Raw genomic sequence first — 14,493 nt, 5'->3', positions numbered from 1 at the left:
TATTTAAAGTCAAAGGTCTACTCAGGCAAACATAAGTCAAGATAGATAATCTCAATTTTTAGTCACGGCTCTACAAATTCCAACACGAGACAACTCCTCTCCAGTTTTAGCTCTACAAAGGTGAGTCATCAGACACATTCAGCCCGATGTATTCTTCACATTCATGTACTACCAGAGCACACGTCATCATCAATACAAGCTAATTCCATATCTTGAAACATAAAGTATTTCTTCACAAAAACAAGTTCGCGCGTTGCTCTGTTCGCTGGCTAGCTGCTCGGAGTTCGCCTGTGGTTGGAAAGAAACATAAGCACAGACTCGCCAACGGCTGACGGCTAATAAGAGAAGTTTCTAACCGAGCAACTTGACGCACTGTTTCCCAGAGTGACAGCTGGTGTGGCACCAGAAACACGGCGAGTTCTGCCGTAACAGCACAAATAAAGAGGGAATGATGGCGGTCCGGGGATGCTGGAGCAGCAGTGACGTGGGTTTTTTTTTTTTTTAAGATTTTACGAGGACGGAGACGTCTTCAGTCTGTTTGTGGAGCCCGCAGGAGGAGCAGGAAGGCCATAACTTAGTGGAATCGGTTCTACGGGGTACCTTTAATTAACAACAGCTGGCTGCTTCTTCAGGTGGGGAACATAAATCAGAAGCGCTGAGGCTACGGAACGCTCAGAGAGCCGAGCCGCAATTAACGTTGTCTGTGCAGGTGGACACCAGTGGCAGGAATTATACACCTGGATCTATCAGGCATCCTCTCATACGTGAATGCCCTGAGTGGACATCCTCATTTTTGGTGAAAGAACCTCACGCTGACACTTTTCAACAACTGAATACACTGATTCTAAAACCGCCGTTGTTTCAATTGTGGTCTTTCGCTCTCTCTCTCGCTTACGGAGCATAATGTTAGCATTAGCATTAGCATTGTCCAAACCTGCTCCCTGTTGTTGATTTCTTAATTGAATGCAGTTTCTCTGCCCTGCTCACGAAGGTGTTTCAAGTGAGAACACTTTTTTTTTTTTTTGCGTTTTTGTTTCGGAAAATATTTGCTCTCACAAGGCAACATTTTGAAAACATTGTTCAATGTTCAGTTGGACAGAAACATTGAACTCATTGAAAATGATGCCGTCAGCACACCAGGCCATGACTTTGTGCAGTTGTTCGTTTTTGTCATGAAAACACACAGAGAACAGTGGCAGAGAAAGATATGCTATAAACAATAACAACGGGAAAACACGGACATCGTCAACTCTTAAACGTACCAAGTCGCGGAATGATATGGACTGAGAGTCGTGACCCTCTGGAGGCAAACATTGTTGTGATTGTACATTTAGTCACAAATGTGCAGAATAACTATTTGCCGCGGCGCGCATGTACAGTAGCAGCTTTTCAGAAAAGTTTTTTTTTTTTTTCTTCCCCTTTACACGGAGATGGGGTGTTTTCAAAAAGCTGTGTTTCATTGGCTGCGAGCCCAGACCAAAACATGACGACATGTTTCTGTTTTCACTTGAAATGTTGTTGAATGCTGAGCTTTTCCATGAGCATTATTGCTAGAATCATCACCCATAGCGGCCATCTTCAACTCTGAGCCGTCAAGCTCTTGTCTTTCTTTGTACTGTTAGCATTAGCCCATTTGGAAGTTGTCTCTTTCTGCACTGCTTACTGTGGCCACCCTTAGCTTTAGCATTAGCATTAAGCGTAGCTGATGCAGCGTGCAGATTATAGAGCATTTTTCCCCAATACTTCAGCTTCTCTAATTTTTTTTTCTTTTTTATTTGATTCTTTGTAGCTTCAGACTGGTCTGAACTTCCTCACGTTCCCGCTTTAAACATTCTTCCGAGTGTTTTAGCGACACGGTGACATCCCCGGCTGCTGCGTGACCTCGGATTCACCTGCAGTCAGTTTGTCTTCTTTCCCGCTGCTTTAACTCTGATCAGCTTTTCTCCTCGTTGGCTTCCTGCAGGTTCCTTCTACTCTCAGTGAAGATGGGGAGGGGGGAAAAAAAGAAGAAGAAGGGTTTTAATGAGTGCTGGAGCTTATAACATAGAAAGCCCAAGCACACACACACACACAGTGTGCCCTTCTAAAGGCTCTGCAGCATTATTAGCTTTACAGGTCGTTCATTTCAGCCCCTTATTAACAGAGACATTGTAGAGCAGCAGCTCAGCACTGAGAGGGGCAGTGGGGCGGAAGGTGTGTGTGTGTGTGTGTGTGTGTGTGTGTGTGTGTGTGTGTGTGTGTGTGTGTGTGTGTGTGTGTGTGTGTGTGTGTGTGTGTGTGTGTGTGTGTGTGTGTGTGTGTGTGTGTGTGTGTGTGTGGTGGTTTTCTGTGTAATGGGGCTACAGATCCGTGGAGATAGATAGTTTAATTAAGCATGAGAGAAATTAAGACTCCGACGGGCTGGGGTGAAAAATGAGCTCTGACTGTGTGTGTGTGTGTGTGTGTGTGTGTGTGTGTGTGTGTGTGTGTGTGTGTGTGTGTGTGTGTGTGTGTGTGTGTGTGTGTGTGTGTGTGTGTGTGTGTGTGTGTGTGTGTGTGTGTGTGTGTGTGTGTGTGTGTGTCCGCTATTGAGTTGATCAAAGTTTTGACTGATGGACTCTAGATGAAATGAGAGCAGATGTTTTACAGGTGGAATGTACACTATCTATCTCTCACACACACACACACACACACACACACACACACACACACACACACACACACACACACACACACACACACACACACACACACACACACACACACACACACACACACACACACACACACACACACAAAAGTGAAACTGCTTTAAATCAGGCGTTATCACAACTACACCTCAAATGGACAAATATCGTCCGTTCAGATTTCATTGCAGATTCAGTCCATTTATAGTTTTAAACTTTAGATTAGCTTTCGGTAGTTTAGTCTGTTTTTAGATGAGTTTTAGGTTTGAGACTAGTTTTATGTTCGTCTTGGTTCGTTTAGATTAGTTTTAGACGAGTTTACACTTTAAAGAGATGAGACTGTAGAGATATTACACTTTAAAGAGATTAGGTGATTAGTTTTGAGAGTTTCCAGGCTGTTTTAGGCCACTTGTAGATCAGTATTATGTAGATTAGTCTTTATTTTTTTACTTGTTTCAGATCACTTCATGGTAGTTTCGATATTTCTTTTGTTTGTTTTGTTTTACTACTTTTACCAATTTGAGAAACGTGGCTGTTCTTCCCTCCAGCAGTGACTTTTTACTCTTCTCCTACTTTCAGCTGCTGCACATCCTGGTTGTTGTTTTCCCGTCTTCTCCTCAGGTTGTCAAGTTGTCCCTCCCGAGTATTGGGAATAAATGTAGCTTTCTTCTAATCATGCCCCTGTGTTTATCTGATGAAACCAATCACATTGAGCTGGAATCGCTTCAACAATCTTGACAACTCACATCACAATCAGATTTTTCCAAACAGGCTCACTGTCCTGTCAGGTTAATAACACCCAGAGGATGTCGGTTTGAGTCGGTCCTGATGTGTTTCACAACGCCGTGAGGCGTTTGTTGTGCTGCCGGAGCTCAGACATCGACGAAGAAGACTCTCCGGAGCCGGAGCAGGTCTTCCTCTGCCGCCTCTAATGGCTCCTGTCTGCTGCCGTCTGGTGGGAGTCGCTCTGCGAGCGTCATTAGGATGCGCGGGGACTCGCCTCGGCTAAATATTGCGCAGGCTTCATTTAGCGCGGCTGAAAGCGTGACTCAGCGCGGACTCACGGAGCCGCCGCCAGTCAAAACCCTGGATGTGAGTTCTCCCGACAGCGCCTCAGACCGATTAGCTCCGTCCTGCCGCCGGATGCTAATTGGTCCTCCATGACTGCAGCGAGGACGGAGTTGAGGACCCGAGCCGGTGATGCTGCGAGCCTCATTAAGCCGGTGATTGTTCTCGTCATGTGGAAACACATCAGTGAAATGTGACCTCTGCTGGAGCTTTGCTTGATTGAAGCTTGGCTGACTTTTGTTGTGGCAGCCGGAAACCTGCGCTGAACTGCCGCCAGACGTGTTTTCATGTGGAGAATTTCAGACACTTACATTTTTAATTTAGTTTAATCTGTTTTGGGTTTTTTGATTTTTTTTTGTTTTTTTTGGTCACATCAGTCACAGTTACTTGAGTTCTGTATGACGTTGTCGGCCTACCATCAGTATATTCTGTCAAAACTCATTAGAAACTTGCTATCGCCGGACAAATCAATATGAATCCTCATATTGGTGGATATGAGGTGCAGATGCAGGAATCACATTTTCTGCCAACCAAACACATGGATATTTTCAGCTGTCCAGTGACACTTCAAGCTCTAAAACCCGCCACAATAAAAGTATCAGCTCATTAAAATCCTGGAGAAAAGCCACCACTTGACCTCAAGGCTGCACCGGCCCATCGGCGACAGACTCGTCTCCTTTACTAAACTGACCCTCGAGTCCCATCTCGCTCTTATCTGCTGGACTTGTGGCACAAACATTGACTAATTTAATACTCGATTACTCTCCAAATGCTTCGGCGAGGCTTTATTAGCCCCGCTCGCGCAAGGGACCACATTTTGGTCTCATTATCCGTGAGAACGTTTACATTTCGTTTACCTTTTTTTTTGCCCCGTCATCCTTTCCGGCGGCGGATGCTGACGAGGCGAACGATGAGCGAGGCTGAGTTTTGTTCGCCTGAATGTGTCCGACGTTCCTCGGCGGCCAAGTTTGACTCATCAAACGGCCCGAGTCTGAGCGAGCTGCTGCCGCAGGATTTTCCTGGAAATCCAGCCGGCTGCTCTTTCATGCTCCTGTGCTTCTGCATATACCTGAGCTTTTCTTTTCTTTTTTTTCTTTCTTTCTTTGAGTCTGTATCCCTCTGGATGGAGTGCAGCTGCGACACACCTGCTGCCCTTCGGAGCGTCTCCTGACCTTTTAGTCCGGACAGATTTTCTCCCGCTGAGAAAAGTGGCACTCTAACCGGAGCAGAGAGGCTCAAACTGCAACTGTCGGATCAGTTTGTGAATCACGGGAAAGATCTTCACGCGGATGTGGAGGAAAAAGTAGTACCTGAGAGTATAAATAACAGCAAGTGGAGAACAAACTGTAACGGGAGGATTTTCGACCTTCCGTCTCTGTAAAGACGTGTTCAAACCAAAGAGATCCAAGCTTTCATGTTGTTTACACCAAATTCTGAACGTGGCGGCAGAAATAGACGCATCATATATTCAAGGTTCTTCCAGGCTTTTATTGTCTCAGTTTGGTGGAGTCTTTTCCTGAAAGTATGAGCCATTGGGTGGAGTCTCTGGGAGGTGTCACTTCTGTGTAGATGCAGTTTGGTTCATTCAATGTTCTCTGAAGGATATTTTTAATGACTTAAATCGGGAGGTTTTGAACACGTCCTTGCATGTTGGTGGTTGCGTGTGTTTAGATGTTCTCATAGACCTGCCAGTCAAACCAATGAGGCCTGCTCATGCTAACCTTTAGCGCGGCCCCTCTCAGAGCAGGGATGTTTATTCATCCATGTGGCTGCTTTCCTGGAGGTGCGGCGGGGCAGCAGCAGGTCAGTTCGGGGTAAACATGCTGTTAGCTGTCAGACGCTCCAGCAGCTCCGTGAGACGGCAGAATATTTGCTGCAGGAGGTCAGGAGGAGTCAGGGTGAGCTCGCCACGGCCTCTGCGGCTCCACTGATCTCTTTCCCGCCTCTGTGCGTCCGCAGACCGCCGTAGACTTGCATGAATACCGCAGACGCGCGTGTGGTTTCACTCATACTGCATTTCTGGAATCCCGTCGGTATGCGTGGGAGCAAAGAAAGTACTCCCGCCTGTAAGGAGATACTGGCGGATCTCCTCATACAAGACGCTCCTCGAAGAAGGCGTCTACTGCCAGAGAGATGAGACGGTGAGGTCGGAAGGACTTCCTGTGGGCGGAGCCTCTTCCTCAAGGCGTCAGCTTGAGGGTGGGGTCTCGGGCTGGACCTGATTATCCGAATATTCAGTTGTTTGGAAGGGGCGATACCGCCTCAGTGAAATGGATCTGCCGCTACACGGAGCTGGCTTTAGCCACCAAATACTGCCAGTGCGTTTGGTCACTTCGTCCATCGCCAACAGTGCAGCATGAAGAGCATATTCAGGTGTCCGTCATTAATTGGACCCAATTATCCGGAGCACAGAAAAATGTATTAGAACCAGCTCTTGTGGAGTCACTTCCTGAAAATGTGATTCCCTGTAGAGAGTCTTTTCGTGAAGGTGTCCCCCTGTGGGTGGAGTCTCTTCCTCCCACGGTCGGTGCGTTCAGTCGAGTCACAAAAATTGGGCTGCATGCGGTCGACGGATTCTCTCACACAGCGTTGGCTGATGAGACTGGCCACATGGACCAACACACACACACACACACACACACACACACACACACCCTGCCGACGCACGAAAACCACGAATCAAACTTTCGCCAGCGCTGTAATGATTCACGCCCCTCTTCTCCCCCTTCCCCTCTGCAGCCTGCGAGCTGATGAATCAGGGCATCCTGGCACTGGTCACGTCCACCGGCTGCGCCTCCGCCGGCGCCCTGCAATCTCTGACGGACGCCATGCACATCCCCCACCTGTACATCCAGAGGAACAGCGAGGGCTCGCCGCGGACCGCCTGCCAGTTCAACCCCAGCCCCAGCGGGCAGCGCTACACGCTGGCCGCCCGGCCGCCCGTCCGCCTCAACGACGTGATGCTGACGCTGGTGGAGGAGCTGCGCTGGCAGAAGTTCATCATCTTCTACGACATCGAGTACGGTGAGTGAGCTGCCAGGTTCTCTCTCTCTCTTTGCTGCCGGTTTGGGATAATTGCTGCTGTGTTTTCTTCTGATTGTTTGAAGCTTGAAACCTTTGTGGCTTCAGAGATCGCACAGGATCAAAAGCACCTTCTGCGATACGATTGTTGAAATTTGATTCAACGTGATCTAAGAAAACCAAAATAAGAGACTTTTAAGAATTTAGATAAATGAGTCTGCAACCTTTCCATTCCACATTTTTTATCTCTTCCCACCAAATCAAATTATTCTGGAACCATAAAACACAGTCACAAACGATGACAGTTTAGAAAGTTATTTATATAGTTTTGATAAACAGATAACCGATGGTACCGGATAACTGAGGGAGGATTTTATTAAAATGAGCCAAAATCCCTATTCAAGTGTTTTTCTGTCAGTTTCAGAGGCTCCACTTTCTGTTTTTATTGCAGGAAGAGTGTGTGTGTGTGTGTGTGTGTGTGTGTGTGTGTGTGTGTGTGTGTGTGTGTGTGTGTGTGTGTGTGTGTGTGTGTGTGTGTGTGTGTGTGTGTGTGTGTGTGTGTGTGTGTGTGTGTGTGTGTGTGTGTGTGTGTGTGTGTGTGTGTGTAGAAGTGTCAATGCTCACACTGACCTTCCTTACAGCTGCAGTAATGGCCCGACAGCATCAATAAAGTTAAATTTTGAGAGTTTTTATGTGCTTCTTGCAGAATATTGTGGGGAAAATTTTTTTTATGTGTGTGTTTCATATTGGCTTCGCCTTCAGTTGGAACACAGATGTGTTGTTTTCCCCCTCCAGGATTATGACTTTTCTCCAGTATGAGCTGAACCGATGGTTCAGGAGGGAAATGTTAACGAACCAGTTTTCCTTCTTTGTTAGTAAGTAAAGAATGAGACTTTTAGTGTGTGGGATTAAAAGCCGCTAGCTCACAGCAATAATCCACTTTCACAGAGTAGCATTAGAGCAATGGATTTATTCTGATAAAATGTTCCAAGGTTAACACATGAACGCTCGTAATTCACTTTAAAAGATCAATTTCCACATGTTATTTATACAACTGCTAACACGTACTGCTAATATGATTTTAGGTGTTAGCACTCGAGCTAATAATTCACTGTAAATAATAATTTTTTAACCTGTTGGCATTAGAATGAAACCTGTCAGAATGGCCTGCCCACTCAGCTCTTTTCATATGTTCACGTTAAAACCTTCGACTCGCACTGATAATCTGTTAGCATGAGTGCCACTAGCTTTATTTTCACTCGCTAGTTGCTGACATTTGAGACACTGTCGTTTTATCGTCAGCTATTAGCCTCTGAGAGCGCCTCGTTGGGAGTGTAAATGCTTCATTTTATCCACCTGCAGAGCTTTTAATCATTTAAATTTAGCTCGGTGGTTAATAACGCGATTCTTCTGCGTAGTGAAACAAACCCATATCTCACATTTATAAGCGATTCACTCGACACCTCTGCTAACAATAAAACGCTTCACTGATGGATTAAGTGTATTCAGATTTATATCAAAGCTCAGTAAAATATACGCGTGTTTATGGCTGCTTGCTCTGGATATAAATCCTGATACATCAGTGGAACATTTACTTCCTTCTCACTCAGTTTTTATCCCCTGAAATACGTTGGAAGTCCTTTTCTTTTTCTTTTTCCCTCTTATAATCTCGGTTGATTTCACGGTTCTTCTGTCCTTCCTCCCGCTGTCTTGAGATGTAATGCACTCGAGTCTCGGATGCTGGCGTCTGAACTCCCCTGGACGCCCGATTCTTCTCGAGGGGGTTCGGCGGTGAGGTTAACTCTGCGTTAACTCTGTCTCGCCTCCCAGCTCAGGAACTTCTTTTTTTTTTCTTCCTCGAGATGGAAATGTTGTTATTTCACAAATTGATTCACTTTAAAAGGACAATATGTACCATTGACACTTAGAACCACCCAGAAAATAATCATCAGGATGTGTCAAAAAGCCGGGCTCCAGTCTCATTGTTTAATACCACTTTGTACCACTAGATGGTGTCATGAGCCACATAAGCTTTTTTATACTGCACCACGTCCAAGAAGAGAAAACAAGTAACCCGTGTGAAAATCACGAGGGCTGCAACTACATTTTTAGCTTTAGTGGCTTTTTTATTTCTTGGATTTTCCAGCTTTAGCTGTGAAATACAGCTTTGCTATCTTAGTCTCTTTTGCTATTTTAGTTATGTATAGCCTTATGGTGGGAGGAGTTCTAGTTATACTAGCATTTCTCCCCTTTTTATACATTTTTCTATTTTTTCCTTTCATTTAATTTCCTTTCTTTTCCTTTGTATATTTTCCCCTTATCTATTTTTTCCAATTTGATAGTTTTTTCCCCTCTTCTTTCTCATTTCCTTCCGATTTTCTTCTTCCTGAAACAATAAAGTTGTACGGGCAATTTTTGTGAATTTATTATTATTATTGTTTTTTTTGGGTAGTTTAGCTATTTTATCCATGTTAAATAATTTCCGTGATTCCGGCTGTTTTAACTTATTAAGTTGTTTTTAACCGGGAGATTTGTGTGGAATCAAATCGGTGTGGAATGCATATAAAATTAAAATGACAACAATATGAGTATACACGTTGTGTATTCTGAATGTTTTATGGAGGAGCTGAAGAGGTTCCAGGTTGCAGATTCCCCTGGGCGAACAGGCTAAGCTCAACCAATCGGTTCAGTCTTGCAATAAACACTTTTGATCACCAGGTGTTGTAGTGCAGTGATTTTCAACCATTGGGCCGCAGCCCAAAAGTCCAACTAAGTGGAATTGGTTTAGTTATTGAATACAAATCAAGCCAAAAGTCGGATCAGTTGAACTGAAAGTATTAATATTTAAATGGGCCTCGGGCCACGTTGTCCTGGGAAAATTGGGCTCCGAGTTCAAAGTGGTTGAGAAGTTCCTGGTGTAGTGAGTCTTGTTGGCATCGAGTGCTGATGCTCTCTAAGGAATAGTGATTCACTGCTGTCACCCACACGACAATGGTGGTATAGCTTAAAACTTAAATACGCTTCAGACCAGCAAGAAACCAGGAAATGTAACAGAGTCTCAATGTAAAGAGCAAACAGCTGAGAAACACTGACGTACTGCTGCCCCCTAGAGAACAGAGGTGTTATTATTTAAATCATCCATACTGCATTTGTAAAACATAACAAAACCCTGTGAATTAGCGCAGCGTGCGGTGCTTTCATCAGTCCTCTTTAAGCGTTGTGCAGCCTGTAGCTGTGAGCCGGGACACTTTGGACGGGTCATTGGAAAACCATTAGTAATAACTGCTGGCTGCTCTGAATGATTTCCCATGTTTCAGTGAAAGATCAACGGTCAGACGTTGCTGCAGAACTTCAGACATCGACTGGATGGTGTTTGTTGGGATCGGCTCACTCAGACTGTATCTTAATGAAATCACATTAGCCAGGATGGATTTTTGAATGGAATCAATACCGGATGGTGGCAATTACTATATAAGGATATAGACAGATGTGGGCATTTAGCCTCTATGATGCTCTTATCTGCAGAGATGTAGAGAAGGAACATTGGCCCGCTGCAGGCCAGCATCACAATCCTTTAATAACAAATCGGACATTAAAAATTTTACTCTTTAACACGAACTTCTATATGGACCATGAAACCAGAACACAGACTGAAAGTCATAATACTCCGGAGGCTGCGATGTCTGTTTCTCGCGCACAAGCAGAAGAACTATTAACCACGGCGGAGGTGTGCATGTGTAGTAGCAGCGCTCCGTAATACGTTTCACTCATGTTCGTCTTAATGTAAAGGACCTGATTCCGAGGGAACAGGGATCAATGAACATTCAAATAGCCAGGGTTTTCTGTTTATAGACTGAAGTCAGAGCGAAAAGAAGCTTCAGTCTTGTACAGATGTACAGATATAACTGGACTCTGGTTATATGGTCCAACCCCCCCCCCCCCCCCCCAAGGCGCCAACATGGACTGCCTGCGGTCAGCAGGGACTTCCCGTTCCAACTCCGAGTCGGGAGGCGAACAAATGCTCCAAAGTGTGGAGGATCAGATAACATTATATCTGAGGAAATGTAATAACATGGAGGGCTGCCGGGGGAATAAAAGGCGGGAGGCCCCGTCGGATCCGTCGCACTGAAGACGGCTTCTTTTATCAGATAGGAGTGCAAGTAATAATGTGACGATAAAACATGTGATTCAAGACGTGAAGTCACACTGACTCGGAGCAGAATCCGGCATTTGGAGAAGTTGCTGCGAGAAACACTCGAAAGCCTGATTCGGTGGATGAAGCTGTCAGTTCCCGGCATCTTGTCTCGTCTCGTCCGGTTAATGAGCTGCTGGCTGATTGTGAGGAAGGAGAAGATGGATTTTCATTCCCATCCAGAGGCGCCGCAGGTGAAACGAGGCCTATTAGAGCCCCTCTAAACAGGCTGGACGGGCCTTTCACATTTCGCCCCGACACCGTTACCAATGTGTTCTCAGGGTTTGATGATGTGTCACACCTTCAGACTGAATCCAGTATTCAACGGCTGCCGCCGGAGGCCAGAGAAGTCAGAACAGTGGCTTTTTAGCATCTCAAACCTGTCAAACCTCAGAGAAATGGAAAGTACTGTTTCTTTTATGCAGAGGTGGAGGAGAAAAAAATAACACATTGATCCTTCTTATCCGAGAGACACTACATAAAGTCAAATAAGATATTTTGCTGCCTTAAACTTTAAAACAAACACATATTCTCAATAAAATCTTAATACAGTTCCACAATGAATATGTTCTTATAGCTCTAGTGCAAAGCAGGCAATTTACCTCACATTTCCACCAATTTGAAATTCTAGTTGGTCATATTTGTGAATGTTTTGCTATCATCTAAGATAAGGTTAGATTAGCATTAAATCGAAAATAAGTGTTCTGCTACCGTCTCCCGGACAGGAAATGAAACGTGTCCAAAACAATGTGATTGGCTGAATGATTTTGATCAGTGAGAATGCCCGTTTCCACTTACCACACTCCGTTAACTTAGAGAGAGTTTATGAGTTTATGAGTTTATGAGAACCTCCACGCAGGACGGTGTCAGGATATCTGTGATATTTTAATGTTCTTCATGCATTTGGAAGAAACAGGAAGTGGCCACTAACGAAATCTGGCCACTAATTTAATTTATTTAGCCCGGGCGAGTGATATTAATGACTGTAATTCATGAGATGTCACTCTGAATCATGGAAATAGTCAGTCGGGCTGAATTTGATTTAATTCACAGTGGTGATGTCACATGTCAGATGAGGTTTTTATTTTCCCGTCGGTCCAGCGCACATTAATGTCTCGTTACGTCCGTGACACAGCAGCTAGCCACTTGTAAATGACTCCGGCTTGTTTCCGATTGTTGTTATTTAACTGTTAAACGGCAGCGAAGTGCTCACTTCAGAGGTAATTGGGATCAGTGTGTTTTTGGTGTTTGGTGTGCGGTGTGGCGCGCTGACATGCTGAGCCGTGTGATCCCACCGCACCGGCAGCCAATTAGTGGAAGCAGCATGGCTGCGCGTGTGTGTGCATGTGTGTGCGTGCGTAGTCAATGCATTTACACCCAGTTTGTGTTCTCTCACGCTAAATCTGTGTCTATATGGTAATTATATTCACTTGCAAACGTTGGCAGCTTTCATTTTCTACCGTTGCGTGCATGAAAGGTGGAGCCTCACTGTTAGCAGAGATGCTATATAATTTTCTTATTTCTGTGAAGCTAAATTATGGCAGTTGAAAGTTGTCTGGTGTCTCTTTTACTGGAGTTAGATTAGTATAATTTATCTAATTGAAAACAAGCTTCTTTTTTTTAATCCATAATGCTTATTTGGTAAAATTGATCATGTTAGCATTAGCATCACTCACAAGTTTATCTTTAATTTGCTGTTATCTTTCTGTTTCCTGTTGTCTTTGGCATGATAAACTTACAAACTTTACTTTCAGCATTGGTATTGTTTGTGACACGTGCCTTTCACGTTGGCTTTAGCATTAACATTAGACAACATATAGGTCCCACTTGTGCAGAACATTCCCAGCATTAGCACTCTTTTTTTTGCCACTTGTTAGTTTTTAATAAGCTCACTGAGTTTACCATTAGCGTTATTCAGAGCGCTTTATCTGCGTCATCCAATGCTGTGGTTCTAATGGTTATTATTTAACTAAACTCCTATTTACTGGAGTATTAGCCTCATTAATCACGAAGTAACCCAGTTCTTCTGAATGCAACATGAAACATGTCCTGCCGTAAGTAGCATTAGCATTACCCTGTATACACAGTAGCTGTGATATAGCATCAACGTGCTAGCAGTTAGCTTACCTTTCTAAGAGCTGTACTTTATCTCAGCTGTTTTGTTGTTGCTTCTTCCCGTTGCCGTTACTCCATAAATCTGTTTCTTTCAAGAAGAGATAGCGTCCAGATTAAAGAGCATATTTCTTTTTAAAGAGGCAAAATCGTAATATATTTTTCTGTAACTTCCCCACTGACGACAATGGAAGAACTGAATTTTCCCCTCAGGATGTGGATCTGGTTCTCAATGGGCCTCCCACCTCATGTTTCCCCTCCTCTCTGGGTGTGATGAGCAGATCCATTATGATTGCATGCTGAGCAGAGGCCCATTTATTCAGATTAGACTCTGGTTGTTGAGGGATATGAGGAGCAGATGGGCTTTTTTTTTTATTTATTTTTTTTACTCTTTCCTGTGAGGACGTCTGTCCAAGTCGGCGCTCGCCGAGTCGCTGATGATGATTAAAGAAGCTCCTCTCTGGGCCTCCTTCACTTTTCCAGCCTTTCCTGCTCTCCACCTTCGCTTCCCCGGCCTTCAGAGAGCGATAAGTGCGATGTTTTGCTGCCTGGTGGCTCCAAATGACTGCAATATCTCCGGTGTGTGGACACGGAGCAACCATACTGTGCACTCAGGACGCTTCCTCTCGATGGCCTCCCTGGAGCTCCGCAGCCGGGCTGCAAAGCAAGGTTATAATCGCTAATGAACACTGACGAAATAAACAAAACTCAAAAGGAAAAAAAAACCCAAAAGCCCCATAATCAAAAAAGTCACAGCTGAATGAAACTATAATTATACAAGTTTATATTTTCGTGAATTCCTATTGAGACAAAATGTCTTCGTGACTGAATGAAAGAGATGTTCCTTTGCCGTTGTTTTCTGCAGTTTGCATTTTGTCTGAATATATATTTTAAGGGTTTTATGTAGCGCCTTTCCTGACACTGAAAGACGATTTGCATTGCATTATTCAGTCACTCCGCACTCGATAGTGGTAAACTAGGTATGTAGCCACAGCTGCCCTGGGGCAAACTGCACCATCGGCACCTCCGACCAGCAACCAACTACTCACTCTCACACTGCAATCACCCAGGCAGTTTGGGGTTCACTGTCTTGCCCAAGGACACTTTCAGGCAGAGATGCAACCTTCCGATTGGGAGACGACCACTCTCCCGACCTTTTAGTGTTTTTCAGTTTTGTTTCAGTATTTTCCAGTTTGCCGGGGCTCCGGGTGACGATGTCTGAGATCTGTGAGTGATTGACAGTCTTGCCGGAGGCGTTGAAAACAGGTCAGAAGTCGATGAAATCAGGCTAATTTATTGTAAAATGACATTTCTGGCAGGCATGCGTCGGGCCGGCTGTCAGAGCATCAGAAACCTGGAGTTTATTTTTAGTTTGCGAGAGTTTCTGTGTGAATCAGTCAGAGTATTCGTTTCACCACATGAAAACTTTCCATT

The 14,493-nt window shown here is 44.6% G+C and overlaps 1 protein-coding gene across 1 annotated transcript in view; it reads left to right on the top strand.

Moving 5' to 3' along the window:
* grid1b (glutamate receptor, ionotropic, delta 1b) overlaps positions 1–14,493 on the top strand; it is a gene marked incomplete at both ends in the record, with an annotated part of 362,055 nt that overhangs the window by 199,269 nt on the left and 148,293 nt on the right. Inside the window, one exon of the mRNA XM_080517016.1 lies at positions 6,474–6,758. Within this exon, the coding sequence (XP_080373142.1) occupies positions 6,474–6,758 (285 nt within the window). The remainder of the gene's footprint in view (positions 1–6,473; positions 6,759–14,493) is intronic.

Source organism: Blennius ocellaris (genome assembly GCF_963422515.1).
Source record: "Blennius ocellaris genome assembly, chromosome: 21".
In the NCBI taxonomy this organism is placed as follows: Eukaryota; Metazoa; Chordata; class Actinopteri; order Blenniiformes; family Blenniidae; genus Blennius; species Blennius ocellaris.
Note: the sequence above shows the minus strand (reverse complement) of the source record. Positions and strands in the feature narration are given on the sequence as shown.